General features: G+C 30.1%; 2 protein-coding genes across 4 annotated transcripts; one reads left to right on the forward strand and one right to left on the reverse strand.

The window, feature by feature from the left end:
* Positions 1-5635: 5635 nt before the first annotated feature.
* On the forward strand, positions 5636-9814 carry LOC120125101. Of its 3 annotated transcripts, XM_039143593.1 has the most exons (7): positions 5636-6038; positions 6718-8220; positions 8312-8563; positions 8687-8767; positions 8865-8912; positions 9012-9332; positions 9599-9814. In XM_039143593.1, the coding sequence occupies exons 2-7, from the start codon at positions 7003-7005 to the stop codon at positions 9653-9655; spliced, it is 1977 nt and encodes a 658-aa protein (XP_038999524.1). In that variant the 5' UTR covers positions 5636-6038; positions 6718-7002; the 3' UTR covers positions 9656-9814. The 3 variants fall into 3 exon arrangements, with proteins under 3 accessions (XP_038999524.1, XP_038999522.1, XP_038999523.1); XM_039143591.1 differs by having other exon boundaries at positions 8865-9332; XM_039143592.1 differs by lacking the exon at positions 5636-6038 and having other exon boundaries at positions 6151-8220; positions 8865-9332.
* A 4855-nt stretch (positions 9815-14669) lies between these two features.
* Positions 14670-16086, reverse strand: LOC120124968 (transcription factor bHLH137-like). Its single transcript, XM_039143512.1, has 7 exons — positions 15854-16086; positions 15636-15767; positions 15490-15555; positions 15346-15414; positions 15194-15277; positions 14980-15099; positions 14670-14894 (listed from the first exon to the last, which is right to left on the reverse strand). Exons 1-7 carry the CDS (start codon positions 16034-16036, stop codon positions 14853-14855), a joined length of 696 nt encoding a protein of 231 aa, XP_038999443.1. The 5' UTR covers positions 16037-16086; the 3' UTR covers positions 14670-14852.
* Between the last annotated feature and the right edge of the window lie 4872 nt (positions 16087-20958).

Here is a 20958-nt window from a genome sequence, read left to right on the forward strand (position 1 = left end):
TTACAATTTTTTAAAATTTCCAAAACAATTATTTTTTATTAGGACTCGTCACGCGGGCATAAAGACTACCTTAACATATATTAAATATATTCAGGTCGTGGGACATGGTTAAAAAATATATCCCATGGAACTCGTCACGCCAGAATGACGAGTTCCATGTCCACTGTAGCATTTGTCGTAGATCCCAAAATAAAAACTAGTATGCCTTATTGGGCTAAATAAATGGCCCGCTTGGATTATATGGCCAATTTTGCTCATTCAATGACAGTTCTTGTTAAGAAATTGAAAGTATAAAATAGATAATGCGATATCAATATAAAAATAAGAAACACAAGAGACGAGATTTAACATGATTTAATCTTACTTATATCCACAAAAATGAGAAAAAATAATTTATTATAAGAGTAGAGATCACAAGAAATAAAAATACATAATATGTCATATATACTATAACACAATATATATCACAAAGTTACAAAATCTTTACAACTGAAACACTAAAAGTTACAATGACCTTAAAAATATTATATCTCTCCAAAATAATTTTCCTATAATTATTATAATTATAAACTTAAGACCTAGAGACACATATTTAATCATTAAGAAACTTAATTTCATAAGACTTCTTACCTAAAATAAGTATTTAATTATTAAATAAATTTAATTATCAAATCATTTTTAAATAGTAGAATTAAAATAGATTAAACTTAATTACCAATTAGAATTTGTGTTAATATCTAATAATTCTAATAATGACGAAACTAAAAGAAATGTTGGAGGAAGTATGTGCTTTTATTTTTTCGCATAATAATAAAATTAATCTCCAATGTTTGTCTAAATGATACTTTCCCCTATTTTTGGGAGTATTTTATCCCCTTAGAGATTTAATTTATGGTCAAAATAACCCATGTTGGATGAAAATTATTATTTGGCTAATAATCAACTCATGTTGTTGATGTGACATTATATATATATGCTTAAGCGACACATGTCACATTATTACTTTAAGTGATATTAGGGGTGAGCATTCGATGGAATCAAGTCGAGTCAAGTCAAGAAATTTCGAGTTATTCAAGTTGTCGAGTTGTATTTTACATCTAAACTTAACTTGAATTTTTTTGAGTCGAGTTTAAGAATTTAAGTCGAATTACTCGAATTGATTTATTCGAGTTTCTATATTAATTTTAGTATAATTATTTATAGTATTGGTAAGGATTGGTTCCAAATTTTTTTTGATTTTCCCTAACCATACAAGATATATATATTTTATTTTTTCCACACTATAATGTTATCTAATATATTAAATGCAATCTAAAATTATAAAATATATTCATAATATTATATTTTAAATAAAACATTTTGAGGGTAAAATATTAATGAGAGTATAAGAGAGTCAAGGAATTGATGGAAATAAAAACTTTACAAATAATTGCAGTCAAAAGACCAAATTAAGTAAAATGCAAAGGGACTAAATAAAAAAGATAGTATATTTTGAGTTAAAAAAATAAGAATTGAAGTTACATAGATATTCTATAGTGATATATGAGCATGTGGTTTAAATTTTGTAAAAACCCTGCCTTAAATAAAGGATGATTTGAAGAAATAAGGAAAATATGTAAAATTAAGGGACTAAATTGAAATATAAAAAATTGTTATCAAAAAGAGAAATTGAAAGTACATATGTATTCTATGATGATATAGGAGCATGTTGTTTAAATTTGGTAAAAGGTGGACTTAAAAGAACTAATGAAATCAGAGACTAAATTGTAAAAATATTAAAATACTTAATCAAATTTTTGATTTTTTGAGTAACTAAAAATTTTCAAATTTCAACTTACTCGAACTCAAAAACTGAATTGATAATTTGAGTTGACTCAACAACTTGACTCGAATAACTCAAAATTAAAAAAAAATTGACTCGAATAACACATGTCACATCAATAATTTATATGACATGTCACACGATATATCAACAATTTAGGTGATGTGACACGTGACATATTAATAATTTAAGTAACATATCACATGATACATCATCATTTAAGTGATATGACATATCATCACTTTCGATTACGTGGTACGTACCATATTATATGTAAAGTGACACATATAACGCCAAAAACTTTTGTGATGTGGCACATGCCAAATCATCAACATATGTTGATACTTAGTAACTAATTGTTTCCATTTAATAGAGGGTATTTTAATTAAAAATTGAAACATTAAAATCTAAAATATAAAAAAAATTAAAAATTAAAATAACTATTTAGATAAATATTAAGAATTAATTTTATTGTTATAATTTTTTTCAATTGATAACCTAGATAATATTAAGTTATGTTTTATATCTCAAATTAAAATTTAAATTTAAATATTTACTAAATAATTTAAACTTTTAATATTAGCTAAAAATATTGGGTGTAAAAATATCAAAATAATTTATCAAATTTTTTTATTTTTTCGAGTAACTTAAAATTTCCAAAGTTCAATTCGATTCAAACTCAAAAACCGAATTGATAATTTGAGTTAACTCGACAACTTGACTCAAATAACTCAAAATTGAAAAAATGATTTTTTGAATCGAATCGAATTTTGTTCACCCATATGTGATATAACACATGTCACATCAATAATTTAGATGACGTGCTACATAACATATAAATAATTCAAGTGATGTGACACTTTACATATCAACAATTTAAGGGACATAGCACATGACACATCATCATTTAAGTGGTATAACATATCATCACTTTAGATGACGTGGTACATGCTATAATATATGTAAAGTAACACATATCATGTCATTCCTTTTGTGATGTAACACGTTCCAGATCATCAACATATGTTGATACTTAGTCAACTAACAACATATATTGGTACTTAGTCAACTAATTGTTTCCATCTAATAGGGGTTATTTTGATTAAAAATTAAAATATTAAAAACTAAAATATTCCTAAAAAAATAAGAGTCAAAATAGTTATTTAGAAAAATATTAAGAGTTAATTTTATCGTTATATTTTTTTCAATTGATAACCTAAATGCACATAAATGTAAATATCAAATAAGGTATGCTTTATATCTCAAATTAAAATTAAAATTAAAATATTTAATAAATAATTTAACCTTTTAAAATTGACTAAAAAGATTGGGTAAACTACATAAATGGTCACTTTCGTTTGAGTTTTGTAAACTTTTCCTCACATAATTCGAAAAACATAGGATTTTGTCACTTTCGTTTTATTTTAATTAAGATGTGGTAACTAGAGGTTAACGACCGTTAAACTTTTAACGGTTTGCTGATGTGACACAATAAATATATAAAATTAAAATTACATCATTTCCACGTAAAATTACATCATTTACACAGTAAATATATAAAGTTTTGGCCAGTTTCCTTTAAAGAAAACATAAGTTTTGGTCACTTACGTTATTGTTTATTAAGTTATGTTCACTTACGTTATAGTTTTATTAAGTTTTGGTCACTTGGATGTAGTAAAATGGTTTAATTTTTATTTTAACCCTAAACTTTAGAGAGAATACTGATAATGAGTCTTTTTATAAATTTAAATTCGTTTAGAGACAACATTTCAATCTACCAATTTTTTAATATTTTTTCTTCCTAACCCCCGATATTGTTCATCTTCTCCATGATTCTTTTTTAGACATCTCTGCTTCATTCCAATAGCCTTCTTGTTTCTAATTATTTGAAGTCAAATTAAGTGGATTCTCAATTATAAGAAAATGTATGAAAAGAAGTAATGAAGATCATAAAAAATGTAGAGAATTCACCATTAAAATTATGAAAAGGTTCACCACCACTGCGATGCCACTGTCTTGAGCCGAGAAAATTAGTGCTTCTTCAATGGCAGCGTTATTGATGACATAGTACCATGTTTCCATCTCTAACGCTTTGTTGACCAACGAAATCCATGTGATACAAAAGATTGTCAATAACGTTTCGTCGCATCCGAACGTGATTGACCACCATGACATTTATGAATATCAAACCGACATTCACTTAGTACTAGAGCTCTGCTTTGGCGGTGAGTTATTCGATTGGGTCGTCGCGAAAATGAGGTACTTGAAGGCCAATGCAGTAGCGATGGTACGACAAATCGTGTAGGATGTAGAGGTTAACCGTGATTCATAGGGATCTAGAATCAAAAAATTACTTGTTCTTGAGTAAAAACAAAGATTTGATGTTGAAGACCATGGACTTTGGATTGAGTTTAGTGAATGAATTTACATATCCAATTATCGGGTTGTTCAGATTCATTGATTATGTTTCATCATAGACGTTTTCTCAAGGAAAAATCACCACGAAGAGTGATATTCAATTATTGGGTTATTTGGATCCATTGATTTGTCTTTTTGTTACTTGTTGGATTTGGCATTATGCAATCTTAACCTTTAGAAATTGAATTTTAGTTTGTATAATTGAGATTATCTAGCTTCATTTGATCTCTAGATGCCTACCTCTCCTTTTTCTCTGAACTTGTGATGTTATTATTTTTTATTAGAAGTTGGAAATCTTTCATTTTTCTTGAAATGCAACATGATTCCTTGAAAGAAGGCAAATGGAGCAGAGATATCTGAAGAAGAAGCGGGGAGAAGATGAGCAATATTGGGGGTTGGGAAGAAAAAAAATTAAAAAATGGGTAAATTGAAATATTATCCCTAAACTAATTTGAATTTACAAAAAGACTCATAATCAATATTTTGTCTAAAGTTTAGGGGTTAAAATAAAAAGTAAACTATTTTACTAGTAGGCCACATCATCAAACTAATGATATTCATCGTTCAAGTGACCAAAACTTAACAAAACGATAATGTAAGTGATCAAAACTTAACAAAACGATAACGTAAGTGTCTAAAACTTAATAAAATAATAACGTAAGTGACCAAAAATTAATCCATGCTTTATACACGTGGAAATAATGTAATTTTAATTCTATATATTTACTGTTCCACATCAACTAATCGTTAAAGATTTAATGGTCACTAACCTTCAGTGATCACATCTTAATTAAAACGAAAGAGAAAAAATCTTATATTTTTTAAATTTAATGAGAAAAAAATTATAAAACTCAAAATAAAATGATCATGTACGTAGCTTATCCTAAAAAATGAAGATTTTTTAAAAAAAATATTATGTATTGCATACCAAATGTAAACTTTATGTTATTTTGAGTGACCGACGAAGTATATACTTTACAAATTGGAAGGAAGGGTAAAAGACGCGGTGAAGGCAACATGTTGTGGGTTGGAGGCGAAAGTAGATCCGCGGTGGCAATGGCGATGTCAGAACTCAATGAGCAATGGTTTTTAACTTAACATTAAACAAACACCAATAACACGAATAAACTCCTCTCCCTTATTAAAGAAATTATTATTAATAAATTTAAATATTAATTATTATAATAAAATAATTAAATATTTATTATCAAATAATTAAATATATACTATTTTATAATAATCTTAAGTTAATAAAAAAAATAAACACCAATAAAAACCAACTTTGACAACGACAGGTCATATCAAGGGGCGAGGCAAATGACAGCCGCTAGCGTCCAACTTGAACTAAACACGCCTCATAATAATTAATTCTAGGAAGAAGAAAAAAAACAAAGCTTAGAAACGTGAGGAGCATGCGAGTTTTCCCAAGATTTGTTTTTTTCCATTTTTGAAGGAAATTTAAAAAGACAATAAATTCATAGCCAACCAAGAATATTCCAGTTAACTGTTGACACACATTTCTTTTCCCTTCATTTTTTTTGGGAGGCGTACGATAATTTAGTGATACTGTATCCAAGGAAAAGAGAAAAGGTTAAGATATTGGATAGAGATTATATAAACCTTATAGGAACATGTACAGAAAGATAAAAAGAGAAGAAGGAAGAAGACAAGTTATATGGAATTAGATATGGGTTTTTTTGTTCTTTTGGTTTTTCTTTGTGTTTTAGATTGATGGGTTTTTGAGGTTTGAGCTGGGTTTTGCTCCTTTTTTTTTGTTTGATCAACAGGAACATTACTGGTATGTTGTTTTCCTGCCTTTTGTTCTTCATTTGTTTTGAGGTAGAATTGTCAAAGTTTTGATTTTTATCGTTATTTGAATCATATCTTCTTCAAAGTTGGGTTTTTGAAATTGTATATTGTTCTTGATGATCATTTATTTGATGGTTTTAAAAAATTAAGAGAAAGAGCTGAAAGTTCTCTGAGAATCTCGTCACCTGAATGTAGAAATCAAAAAAACCCAAACCAATAAAATGATTGGGTTTTGTTGTGGTTTAAAACAAAAATTATCTATTGTTTATATTTGGGGTTTAGCTATTTTTCCAATAAACATTGCTTTGATCAATGGTTTTTGGTGTTTAATTGTTAGATTATTTGTTCTGTTGGAGTTGAGTACAAGGAATGTTTGAGGATTTTCGTGCTTGGTAGCCTGGATGTCATAATTGATCAAGTTTATATATATATATATATACTGGAAATCCTATATGCATAGAATATATTCTATGCTTTGAGAATTTCTATTTTGTTCTTAGCTTCTTATCTTTGGAAATGCTTGAGAACAAGACAAGTGGTGATAATTTTTGTGAGTTTGATGATCATCGCACAAATACTGGTGTTTTGCGACATGTATATGTGTGTGTTTATATTATAACTAAATGTCTTTTTTCTTCCTTCATGGGCTGATTATTGGCGCTATGCAGGATGGTACGTTAGAGTCTGGCAAAACATGGGCAATCTATTTCTCTTTCCTTGCCAGGCTTCTACGACGAAATTAGAAACTGTTTTCGACCTTTCTGCACTGATACGGAATTCGGGTGCACAATTCGGTAAACTAGCTGCTGTTGGAATAGGGGTGGATTTAGTTGCTAGTTAACCATACTTGTTCCATATACTTAGAAATGCAGTTGTCAACATTGCTTTTATTTTCTTTTTCATCTATCAATAGTTTTTTTTATTCCGTTGTTGCTTCAGTAAGTTGAGCATTAATGTACAAAAAGAACAGTGCTCGAGAGTCGATAATCAATTATCTGCAAAGGGCTTTGAATTTTGGACGTGGATGGTTAAAATGGGTTTGCCTCAAGTTTCCTCTAGTGGTGTTGTCGAGGAAGTCGCTGCATCGCTGTACGTTTGTACAGACCCCACACAGGATTGTCAGTGTGAACAACTGTGATTTAATAAGGATGCATGGAGAGAATCTAGGAAATCAAATTCAGGTGGATTTGCCACGCTCTTCTTTAGGAGATTTGCGAATAAAAACCACTGGGGAGCATCCAAAGGATCCCGAGACTTTGAATGTGAATAAATACGGTAGATCCAACATTTATAAGCTGAAGATTGGTACTGTTGAACAATATGGCTGGTTCGGTCATAAAACTGGGAATAATATTCAGACAACTTCTTCCACTGTTGTCCGTATCACCAGTAATGCAGCCGAGTCTAATGGTTCAGTTGCAAGGAAGCATCTATTGTCTCCTTCGAGTGGAATGCTCAGCCCCAATCAATTTAATGGTGATGCTCTCGATATTGGTGGTGGTATAAGCCAAAGTTGTTTTGTCGATGGAATTAAAACCTGCCATATTTATGTGTCACAAGAGCATAAAAGGGCTTATGTTAGCAACTCTAGTTCTTTAGACCCTGTGGTCTGCTCAACATCTTGTTCTCGAGGATGGAAGAATTCACTTCTTGATAATTCTCGAGCAAACTCAATAGTCCTCACCGATGGTCCTCTACTAAAGAACAAGGGGCTGCAATCTGACGGTCACTTTGTGTCTACATCTCGAGCGCTAAGTTATTCTGGAGAAACGAATAAAAGAAGGCACCAGACACCAGCTATCGCAATACCTATCAAGAAGACAGCCTCACCTTCCTTATCTTTGTCTCCTCTTGGTCCGAAATCTATTGAAAGAACAAAATATGTTGAAAGATGCAAGGATATGATGGAAAAATTAGACGATTATATGACGTTCAAGGATATGGAGCAGTCTCTTAATGGAACAGTATCTGTTCAGACGGATGAAGATTTTAGGTTGTATAGTAAATCATTTCATCATTTCGATGATTTGCAGAATCGAGACTTGAATCTTGCTTGTAAAAGCGGCAAATTTGTCAGAAGTCTTAGTGGACCATCTGCCAGAAGGTCCTTGGTTGGTTCATTTGAGGAGTCCCTGTTTTCTGGTCGGCTGTTATCGGGAAAAGCTAGTCAGGTTAGCAAGTTTTGTGTAATCGGAGTTCCTGTTTGTGTTTGAACTGAATGCTCTCCTAGACCAATGACGTATTTTGATTGCTTGTATGCAGAGAATTGATGGTTTCCTTGCTATTCTCAGTATCGCGGGTGGGAATTTTTCTCCGGAATCAAAGAAACTTCCATTTGCAGTAACTAGTGTCGATGGAGATAACTACTTGCTCTATTATTCATCAATAGATTTTGCCAGGCATGCCTCAACAAACAAGTCTAAAGGCCTAAAAACGAAATGGAGCCTGAGCATTGACGATTCGCAAGCTGAAAGGAGTCACCTTCTTGTACCTATGAAGGGGCGGATACAATTGGTAACGTTAGCTGAGCATTGAGAACCTTCTAGACCAATCATTCACCGCATCTGTCCAGTTATTGCTAATGTTATTATATATAAGCTTTATGACATCATGAGAAATTGTAATTGGTGTTCACAGGTATTAAGCAATCCGGAAAAGACTCCGATTCACACTTTCCTTTGTAACTATGATCTTAGTGACATGCCTGCCGATTCAAAGGTGTGTCGTAGAGATAAATAACATTAGAATCGTTCGTCATGAAAATTATACTTTACTATCAAGAACCAAAGTTCTGTAATGACCCTTGTTTCAACAGACATTTATGCGCCAAAGGATTACTTTGGCTCCCGCTACCGCAACACACACACCAGTAAAAGAAAACCGTAAAAGCTCCGAGATAAAAACGGATCCGATTAGTGGAATATTACGTACTCCTGGATATCCTGACCAGGATATGAAAGATACAGATAGTGAAACTGTTGAATGTTCTGGGGACTTCGACAGTCCATCGAATGATAGCAATGTAAATTTAAACAAACTTGTACATAGCTCATCAAGGGTGAATGAGAGTATTATGGGTGCCGGTGTTCTGCGCTATGCACTTCATCTCCATTTTTTATGCTCTTCCTCCAAGAAATGTTCAAAGTCCGTCCGAAGGTGCAAATCCGATCCTCTGTCTGTACCAGCAGAGAACATGAACATCAAAGGGGAGCGACGCTTCTACTTGTACAATAATATGAGGGTGGTTTTCCCGCAACGCCATTCGGATGCCGATGAGGGTCAGGTAAATTGTGTGGTGTACGATCCTAGTATATTTAAGTGCTTCATGCTTCTTCTGTGTTGGTCCGTATGCATTATAGTGTCTTTTTCGATATATAGCACGAATTTCAGGTCCCCCATCTGGCCTTCTCTGATACATACAACCAAGAGCTTCAAAGAAACCTTATGCTTTTATATTTCTTTGTGAACATGAATTTGGTGATGAATGATGAGATGTTTAATAGCCTGACTTCTACTCGCCGTGCCTAATCCGATACACTTGCATTGCAGCCACATGTGGAGTACGATTTCCCATCGAATCCGAAGTACTTCGACATCAGCAGCTAAAAAAATGCCTGCATAAGGTTCATTTCTCTTTGCCTGTTCATAATTTTTGCACATGCATGTAAATGTAGCCTCTTTCATTTAACCACTAATGGTGGCAAAATGCCAATTAATTTGTACATAATGATTCAATAATCAGAAACTTTTATTTATTCATCACCAGATAATGTTCTTTTTCTCATTCATCACGCAAGCAATTAAGCTTTGGGCCATGCATAGTTAATTTATGAGCTAAATATTTAAGATTTGAATCCCATTAATTCTGAATAATTAATTTGCTTTGTTGTTAATACGAGAACTGACCCTTAGAATGTATTTGATCAAATAATATTAGTACATAACGAAAGAAGGGACTAAAATGAATCACTTATGAGGTTATGCCATGGAAAAGAAATGAATAAAAAACAAAAGATGTTTAATTTGTTTGGAAAAAGATAAAGGTGTGATGTTCAAAAAAGATTTAACGGTAGAGTGATCAAATTAGAGTAATTTGAAAAGTTGAGTGATTCAATTGAAAATGTTTAAACGTGACTAAAATAAGAGTGAGGAAAAAGTTAAGTCGTGAAGTTTAACTAAAATAAGAGTGAGGAAAAAGTTGAGTTGTGAAATTTGTAATTTACCTTTTTTATTTTAAATTTGCCTTAGTGGTTTGGCTTTGATATATTAATTTATTTTGATCACATTGATGATTTTTTATTTTATTTTATGTTTCGAGGCGTAAATGAATCAAGTTTTAACAAATAAGGCCGTGTTCGAGTTCCTTTGTTTATTTTTGAAGATGTTTATGTTAGTTCGTGTTTGTTTAAATCTTTAATATTGTATTAATGTTCGTTTATTTATTTTTGAAGGTGTTCATGTTCGTTTATTTATTGTTCTCGAACACGTTCGTTTATTTGTTTAGAAATGATAAAATCATGTCATTAATCATTTAACTCCTTAGGTTAATCATTTAACTCCTTGGGCTTCACCGTTTAAATGTCTAAGTTCATCATGTGTTCAATTTAGTCTCTATCTTCACCAATATTTAAAATATAAAAAAGATAAAAAAGAAAGAAAGAGAGAATCAAGAAAACGAGCTTGCTCGTAAACATAAACGAACCGAAGACACCTTCATCTGTGTTCGGTTCATTTATTTATTAAACAAACAAACAAAAATTGTTCATATTTGTTAACTTAATAAATGAACGTTATAAGAACGGTTCATGAAGAATTCATTCAACATTTTGTTCATTTGCACCCCTAATTAGGTTGATTCTTGTTGTTGCTGATACTTCTATTATATTCAATTTCAACAAACCCATGGTTATTTTTTGGTTTATACTATTTTTGAATATATTTATTGAAAAGAAAAAGGAAGGATTAGAATTATTTTAGCAAAGAAAATATATATAAATATTATCAAAATAATATTTGATTTTAGGCATAGATTTATTTATTTTTCTTATCAAGGGTTAAAAGCAGCTTTCGAAAAGAAAATATATTATATAAGTGTTGTGTTTTCTTATAATTCAATGCAGGATTGAAGGGGAAAATGAAATTCATAATTAGTGTTGAAGAAAGAGAGATCTAAGTTTAGCAATCTGTAATTTGTTCAGCTCAGAATTTTCTTTCACTTCCATTTCTTCCGCAGATGGGACTTTAAATTCTGAAAGAAAGACGTCCAATTTTGTTCCACTCAAGCAATCTTATAAATTTCTATAATATATAATATATTGGAAACAATATGTTATTATTTCGGGTAAACTACATGTTTTCAATTTTATTTCGTTTTGGTCTCCCGATTACTTTTTCTCAAAATCATATCTAACGTTTAGTTTTGGTTTCATTATGGTCACCCGCCATTAACAATTAACGGTGATGCTGACGTGTCACCATAAGATAATGCCACATCAGCAGCTCTGTTAATTTTTTAACGGTGGATGACTAAAATGAAAATAAAACGCAACATCAGATTGGTTTAAAAAATAATTGTGTGACTAAAATGAAAATAAAAAGTGATAAATGGGATATTAAATATGCAATTTCCTCCACTATTTTTGAAGAAAGAAATGCTTGTGTGATGGGGTATAGAACAATATTTAATTTTTTTGACTTAGGGTATAGAACAATATTAAATGATGATCATTCACCCCTTTTTTTCTTCTAATTCCGCGACCATTATTTTTTGGTTGTCCAACTTTATTTGTTTCTCAATATTCATTGCTTCCCCAAATCTTTGAAAAAGATAAATTCGTATGCCCATCAAACTTTTTTTTTATAATTTATGTGTATGTATGAAAATAGGTATCGTATCTAATTCCTTTTATGTCTAGACATAGTATCTACATAAAAACACCCTCTTTAATCACATATATTTTTATAAAATTAATATATTTTAAGGTAAAGTACGCAGATGGTCTCCCGATGATTATAGGTTGCTACTTTCTTGAGTCATCTGACTATTAAAAGTTATAAAATTGTCCATTAACTATATTGAATTATTTTGTTGAGTCCCCCGACTATGAAAAGTTACTAAATGGTCACTCGACTATTCATGTCTCAAACTCATCATTTTCATTAAAAAAGGACAGTCGTATGAGTTGGACGTCAACATGTTGATTGAGATATGATAAAATCTGATCATAGAATCGTTTGAGTTGTATTTTGTTGATCGACTCTCCGTTTATATTATATCGTCGAGCCAGTACTTAAAAGCAACAACGGTGCTAGTATACATCATTTAAATATAATTTTATCATATCTCAGTCATCATGTTAATGTCTAACTCAGACGACATCAATTTTAAACGAAAAATGACGAGTTTGGAACATATGAATAGTCGGGTAACTCAACAAACCAACACCATATAGTCAACAAAACAACATCCAATAGTTGGGGGATCATTTGTGTTTTTTACCCTGTACTTTAATTGATATTAAAAATTATATTATAATTAATATATTTTAAAAAATAATGCAATTTAAGTTATTTTATAAAACTAACATGTGAAATAGTAAGACATTAAATGAGAGTATCATATGTATCAGTTTAGAATTAGGTCATGACATGAACATATATATTTTCCATTATTTTTACGTATTTATTCTTTATTTTAATACCATCAATTACATTTTTTAATTAAACTAATATAATTAATTATAGCAAAATTGAGAACTGATATTTTTTAGCATAATTTTTAATTATTGATTATAGAAAAAATGATTGTCGAATTCTTTAGAAAAATTACGAATGATAAATGTGATTTTTAAAAGTGATGGACGAATATAAAATTCTAATAATAAATAATGGATGACGAATAAATTTTACTTTAATAACAAATACTTTCAAGTATTTTGTATAACAACATATAGATTTAACTGCTTAATTGGATAAAAATAAAAATCAGATACTCCTAATTTAATAAAATCAAACGAACGTTGACAGATCATATTTAGTCAAAGATGAACACTCCTCACCAGGACAGCCACCATTAAACCTCTGTTTTGAAAATCGGACCGGACCGGTCGGCTCAATCGGGAATCGTTATTTAGTTCGGTTCAATCTAAATCGGTTGAACTACTATTAGTGAACCGGCCAGAACCGTTGAACCGTTCGAACCGGACCGGTTGAAAACCGGAAAAAACCGGGAAAAACCAAAATTTTTGTTTTTTTTTTAAAAAAAAATTAAATCAAACAACGTCATTTGTTAAACGAGCCAAGTCGAACTCGAGTATTGCTGAGCTCGACTCGAACTTGAAAACTTTAAAAGTAAGCTCAACTCAACTCAAACTCACAAGCTAAAAATTATCAAGTTCAACTCAAACTCGAAATATAATATTGAAAGTTAAACTTAAAAAGGCTTGAACTAAAAAAAAAATTAGAAACTCGATTGAAGCCTAAAATTCGAGCTTGATTGAAGTGAAAAAATAGTTCACTCAATGCTCACCAAAAGGCTCTATGATTTTGAATGTCAAATTACCTCTATTATTTATAGAAGTTAGTTGTGATGCGCTTCTATGTTTCTTAGCAATGTGAGATTGTTTTGTTCTCATATTTTTACTCTTTAGACTTTTGGGATGCTCTTCTATGTTTCTTAGATATGTGGGATTGTTTTAAAAAAAATTAAACCAAACAATATCATTTTGTTATGATTTTTTAACCCCAAATTTATTTTTTAATTATAGTTATATAATTATATTTATTATTTAATATGTTTTACCTTAAATATTATGTTGTAGTTAATTTGAATCATTTTGTTTCACTTGATTTTATGGTTTTTAACTTATATATGTTATGACTTGCTTTGAATATAACTTGTGATATAAAAAAGTTATTTTTTATTAAATATTTTTAGTATTTTTATTTAATTTTTTAAATAATTATAAAGTCGTCCGGTTCTTCTGACCGATCAAACCGATTCGACCGATTGAACCAATAAACCGATAGCATGATCGATTCGTTAACCGATCCGATTCTAAAAACCATGCATTAAACACAACAAGATTCCTAATTGAAAACAATCTAAGCCTAATAATTGTACAACTGGTCACATCAATAGCAGCAATAACTGTCCAATATATATTTACTTTTTCAAACAGAATTGGAAGATAATATTATTCATCATTAGAAGATAATATTATTTATCTTTAGAAATAAATATAAATTATGAGACTTCAATAATAAATGAATTATTGTTATTATTTTGAGATCGCGAGTTTGAGTACTAAAAATGTTATGAATATGAATGTTCAATATTAAATAGCTGAGAGTTATCTTTAAATATATGTTCGTTTGTACTTAAAAAAACTCTAGAAAAAATTATACTCCTTAACCATTAAAATTGCTTGTCGGGTAGGGTTCTTATTTATTTCTTTTTATATATTCTCATTCTAAAGCTGTGATGAAATGGGTGAAATAGATGATTTTAATTATTAATATATAATCTAATTATTAAGACATAAAAAAGTTTTGATGAAAGCAATCGTACAAGGGAACTGTAAAAACAGAAGCTTTACAAGGAAGATTTATAGGAGGGGATTCCTGCATGGGAGTCAAAATAAACACTATTAAAGTTGAAGGATCCACAAAAAAAGATGTGCTCTTTTTGCGGCTTTGCTTTCCCTCCTTTTATTCATCTTCTTCCTCCTACATTTTCTCTTTCTCTACTCCTACTTGAAACAAACAAACCGGTATCTTATTCCCGGAGAACAGAGGCTTGTTATCAAGGGAAAGAACCCAAATCCCAGAATAAACTACCATTATCCTGAAAATAAAAAAAAAATAGTTTCAAATAATCTAAATTTATGTTTTCCCTTGGAAAGTGGTTCTTTTGTAATTAATAACCTAACCTGAGGGTGAGAGAAGAAGACATTGGTCCATCGTCCTCCCAAACCTGCAGCTGAAGCATCCAGACAAGGTGGAGCAAAGGTGGTGGGCTGTTGCGATGGTGGTGGTGGTGCAATCCAACTCTAAAAATGATTATGTCAGAGACAAAGATTTTCATCAGCTTTTTAAAACAATAAGAAAAAAAAAACAGGCATTAATTAAAGCATGTAAATTTACCTCTGGTTTCACCATTAAAGCATCCGGATCCACTCCAACGTCATAAAATATGGGGTTAAAAGAAGCAAGCTTGGTCGACAAAAGCTAATTAAAACAAGAGGCAAACAAATTAGAGAATTAAACAGTTTTTTTTTGTTAATTGTTGTGTGTACCTCAACTTGGTTTTGTAGGGACTGCACATAATTGATGATTTCGTCCAGCATGAGGGCCTTCCCACTCACCTATTTTTCACACATAAACCCCATCAACACGGAAAAGTTTTCATGAAAATACAAGTGAACAAGTGAGACCCCCACCTTGTCACAGCCAGGAACAAGACATTGCAATATCTGCATCCTCTCACTGATCTTCTCCCTTCTTACCTGCAATCCATTAGGGTTCATCAAAGGTAAACAAAACAAATCCGAAACCAAACTTTTTGAGTTACATTTATTATATATACCCTTTCTGCTAGACTGTGGCTGTCAGTTGCTTGACCCCTTCGGGCTCTTACATGAATGTACTGTGTCGGAGCCTCTTTGTCTTTCTTCTCATTGCATTTGTTTTGCTTCCTTTTCTTCCCTGTTTCTTCGTCCTGATCGAAAAGCCCGGATTAATTCAATCGAAAACACCATCAAGGAAAATCTGGGTTTAAAAGCATGCAGCAACACTTTTGATTACCAAAGAATCCAAGGTTGTCGCGTTTCTCGTCTTCCTTTTCGCGTTTTGTGCAACTTGTTCGCCGTGTCGGAGCTTATCCACCGCGGTGGAATCGTTTTCAGTGGCGTCGTGGAATTGAGAGAAAGAATTGGATGAGTTGTTGGTGGGAGACAAAAGCATGGAATCGTAGGAAAAAGCAGCCATAACGGAGAAAACTGTGATAACAGCGACGGCGTTATGGTACTTGCGGTGAAGAAAACTGGGTGTGTGTGTATCACTAATAAAGATGCCATTGCTGAGCTTTATATAAACATCAGAGAGAGAGAGAGAGAGAGAGAGACGATTCGGTCATTGCTAAAGTATACGAATGATCCTCTATTATAGTAAGATATTTTGTTCATTTATCAATTATTTAAAATTATAAAATAATTATCTTATTATTTTTGTGTTTTAAAATTTTCCTTTGAAAAAAATTTGATGATCTTATGTGTTGGGCTTCAATTCTCTGATTGAGATACGATAAAATTATATATTTTTGATAAATGAGGGAGATAATGTCTACTAACACCATCATTGCTTTTAAATATAAATTCGACGATATAAAGTTTAAAACACTAACTCGACGACATAATTTAAACCGAGAGTCAATTCATATAACTCAAATATTTAACTTAATTATTTAACTTAATTTTAGATAATTCATCTTCTCTTTTTATTAAAAAATTCAATGCTTGAGTTAGATAAATATTAAGCATAGTAAATATTAATAAAAATATATATAAAATTTTAATAATAATAGACATGCTCTTGAGTAGAAAAAACATCTATAGGTCCGAATTTAGTTCGGCTAAACGAGGCCCAATAAAAATCGAACAGGTCATCAATTTTTAGTCAAATCCATTTAGGTAGTCAATTTAATCTGATTTTTTCAAATTTTGTAATTTTATCTTATTATATAAAATAAAATTGGTAAAGATTCTTGATAAAATTGCAAGACGCTTCCATCAATTATTTAATCTTATTATATTCTTACTACTTTAAGTACTTGTTTGGGCCAAAAATATAGTTCAGGTCCTTAAAACAAAAAAAAATCATAATTTAAAGATTTATTTTGATCAAAAAATAGTTTAGATACTTAAATAAATAAAAAAAGAACACAGTTTGAGTACCTATTTTTAGTTTAAGTTTGATTTAAATGATAAAAAGAGAGATTAATAAAAAGAATATTGTTCTTCTTAATGATTTTGAATTCAGACAATTGCTATTATAGGATGTTTGTGTGTTTGTCAATTGATTAAAGAAATTTTAAACAAATATTATCTTATAATCGTCTTAGATTAATTAAAAAAACATATGTTAATTGATTCAAATATTTTGTAATAAATAAAATATAGTATTGAAATATCAAAATTTATAGTAAAGTCATTTATATGATATATGTACTATGAATTTGACTAAGCAATTAGTGATTTAGTGGATTAACAAAGGATTGAGTGAAATACTTATTTAGTCACCCATTCATTTTATTTTGGTTGTTCAAATATTATTTTTTAAAATTCATATATAACGTTATGTTCTTTTTATTTTAACCATTCGTTGTTAAAAAATTAATGATAATACTAACGTGTCACCGTAAGATAATAACACATCATCATTGAAAAATAAAAATTGGGCACATCAATAATTATGTTTAGTTTTTAACTGTGAGTGACCAAAACTGAATCAAAATGTAACGTTGAATATGATTTTTTTTAAATAATTAAATAATGAAAACAAAATTGTAAAAATAATTAAATACATAATTTACCCTATTTTGATAGCTAACACTAGTCTCGTATATCTAAAGATGACAACGGGAGTTTTGGTTTATCCGACCTGAAAATATGCACCATTCATCCGAATCCGACCCTACTCGACCCAAAAAATATATACCCTCCACCCGACTCTGACCCGAATCAAATTTTTAGAGTATAAATTCGACCCGAGCCGACCCGATATAGAATAAAGACTTAATTAAAAAATAATAAAATTTTTAAGGAAATTACATTATATTATCCTCGGATAGGGTTGAGTTTTTTCACCCTCCACCGAAACTAGAATTACCCGACCCCATCCCTTAAAAAAAACCGACCCAACTCAACCCAAACCCAATTTTTCTTTAAAAAAATCTTACCCTATCAGATCGGATCGAGTCTCGACTTAAATTGTCATCTTTACATATATATGATCCTATTATCTTAAGTTTGTTTAAATTTCAAGATTGATGAGTTTTGTTTGTGTTGGATATATTTTTAAAAAATATTTTTATTATCGATTTAATACTTTAAATTATATTCTCTAAGAAAACAACTTGATATTATATATATAGGATGGATCAAAGGGGTGGATGAGATAGTCGCTTTCCTAAAATTTTAAAATTATCATATATTTTAAAAATTTATATACATTTTAAATCTTTTTTCGTATCCTGAAATTTTATAAATTTAAAATCGATCATGTAATTTTAAAAATTCAAATTCGTTATCAATAATATAAAATCTTGCGTATTTATTTACTTAAAGGTTAATATGTCAGTGACTCAGTAAACTTTCTGCTGCATAATGATAGTCCAACTTCCATGCCATGCACTGACCTCAACTTTTTCAGAGATATTTAATAGTCATCCTATTCAGAAATCAGCAATCCTCAATCATTATTTATTTTAATTATTTATATTCAAATTTATATTTAAACATAAACATATTAAAATTACTCTTTAAGTATATTCTAGATAATATTAATAACACAAATTAAACAACGTCAATAACTAAAATGGTTTCTGTTTTAAAAATTTTAAATTCAAATATTACATACATAAAGGTATAATCTTTCACTGCCACATGATTAGGATTTAAACAAATATCTTATATTCACACTAGATTTATAAAAAATAATAACAATAATATATTTGTATAAAACCTTAATTAGGTCACTCAACGGTTAGGAGCAAAAATTCTCCTTTAACCGATATCTTCGTTAAAATAAAAAATATACTATATATCATGTATTTATAATATTAAAATTTAATAAAATTTAACTAATTAATAAAATATTTAAAAGAAAAATGGTAATAATTTAAATGATAAATAGGGTTAAGTATTTAATTAAGTCAGATTGAAAAAAAATAAGTTAATATAATTCACCATTATTATTTTATTATTGTTTAATTTTTTTCTGAGTTGGATCGAATCTATAAAATTTAAATTTATTTGAATAAAATATTTATTCGACTTAATTTTTCAAAATAAAATAAATCAAATTGAAACTTTGTTGATAATCGGAATAAATTTCAAGTTAAAATAAATACATTAAAGAATAAAATAAATTAGAGAAAATAAGATAATTTAGTGTGATAGAATAAGTTTGATACATAACTTGTTTATTGTTTAAACCTGATAAATTTTCAATTGACTCAAGAATTAAATATTATATAACTTAATTTAGTTTGAGAATATTTTCAAATTTCTCATATATATATATATATATATATATTCAATTTATGGTTTTTAATTTTTTAAATTTAATGGAAAAATACATTATGGTTTTTTAAATTACTTGGTTAATAAGAAAATTGAAAAGGATTCAAGGGCCAACTAGAAATTTATCAAAAAATATTTTTTTTTCAATTGAGGGTATTATTTTTTTTAGAAATATAATCTTTTAGCATTAATTAACATTAAAAAAAATTATTTGGCAAGGACCAAAGCTTCTGTTGGTCCCTACCTAGTTCCTCCACTGGGTAGACTGGAAGCATGCTTTGGCAGCACCCAATTTTAGTGTGATGTAGCAAACTGTGGAGATGCTTTGGGGAAAATCTTCGAATGTTCGGGTAAACCTGGTTGGTTCAAATTTGTACGTATTTCATTTTGATGATGTTGCTTCGAGGGAGAGGGTTTTAGAGGGGTCCTTGGTATATTCAACATAAGCCTTTGATTCTCCACTTTAAGAAGCTTGATTTTGATTTGATTAACATATTTGTTTGGGTCCAATTGTTTAATTTATCGTTGAAACTATACTCGCAGTCAGGGTTAAACTATTATTACTAGTGCTCTAGGAAAGCCTCCATTTCCCAATGACTTTGTGCTTTTGGAATGTTCGAAGGTTTAACAACCCTCATATCTACCATAGAATGAGCTTCTGTCTTTAATGCTTTTCCCCAGAGAGACTTAGGCAAGGTAGAATGAGCAATCATACTCCTTATCATATCCTTAGGAGTTCTATTACATCTCTCAACAAGACCATTCATACTAGGTGATCCTGGCATGGTGTACTATGGGACAATACCATATTCCTCTAGGAATTTAACAAATGGTCATGGACGTTGTTCACCTGAGCCATCATATCTACCGTAGTACTCACCACCACGATCAGATCTGATTTTCTTAATTCTTTTATTGTGTTGATTTTCAACTTCAACTTTATAAACTTTGAACACATCCAAGGACTGAGATTTCTCATAAATGAGATATAGTTACCCATAACGTGAGTAGTCGTCTATGAATGTTATGAAGTATGTTTGACCATTCCAAGATGTAGGGAATAACCCACAAATATCTGTATGGATTAATTCTAAGGCATCTTTAGATCTGTTGTCACCTAATCTTTTAGTTTTGGTTTGTTTTCCCTTGATACAGTCAACACACACACATTAAAATCTGTAAAATCAAGGGACCCCAAAATATCATTAGACACTAAGCACTCAATTCTACCTTTGAGATGTGACCGAGGTGCTTATGCCATAATGATGCCGAATTTTTCTTATTTAATTTTCGCTTAGTACCACGTGACTCCACGTGCAAGGTTTCATTATAGGATGCAATTGTATCCAGTAAATAAAGGTTGTCATACGTATTTAAATAACAAATTCCAACAACATTTGAAATTAAAGACAAAGTAAACTAATTGTTTCCAAATGAACAATAATATCCATATTTGTCCAATAAAGAAACAAAAATCAAATTCCGCCTAAAAGATAGTACAACAAAAGTGTCTTTTAAATCCAAATAATAACCAGTTCCTAATAGCAACCTAAAATTTCCAGTTGCTTCCACCTCTACCGATTTTCCATCGCCCACGAAAATGTATCT

This window comes from Hibiscus syriacus, unplaced genomic scaffold (assembly GCF_006381635.1).
Source record: "Hibiscus syriacus cultivar Baekdansim isolate YM2019G1 unplaced genomic scaffold, ASM638163v2 tig00110429_pilon, whole genome shotgun sequence".
Taxonomy (NCBI): Eukaryota; Viridiplantae; Streptophyta; class Magnoliopsida; order Malvales; family Malvaceae; genus Hibiscus; species Hibiscus syriacus.

Coding starts and splice junctions, on each gene's coding strand:
- LOC120125101 (XM_039143591.1), top strand. CDS start 7,003: ATGTACAAAAAGAACAGTGCTCGAGAGTCGATAATCAATTATCTGCAA. Junction 8,564..8,686: donor TGAAGGGGCGGATACAATTG/GTAACGTTAGCT, acceptor TGGTGTTCACAG/GTATTAAGCAATCCGGAAAA. Junction 8,768..8,864: donor ACATGCCTGCCGATTCAAAG/GTGTGTCGTAGA, acceptor TTGTTTCAACAG/ACATTTATGCGCCAAAGGAT.
- LOC120124968 (XM_039143512.1), bottom strand. CDS start 16,036: ATGGCTGCTTTTTCCTACGATTCCATGCTTTTGTCTCCCACCAACAAC. Junction 15,415..15,489: donor TTGTTCCTGGCTGTGACAAG/GTGGGGGTCTCA, acceptor TGTGAAAAATAG/GTGAGTGGGAAGGCCCTCAT. Junction 14,895..14,979: donor TCTTCTTCTCTCACCCTCAG/GTTAGGTTATTA, acceptor TTTTATTTTCAG/GATAATGGTAGTTTATTCTG.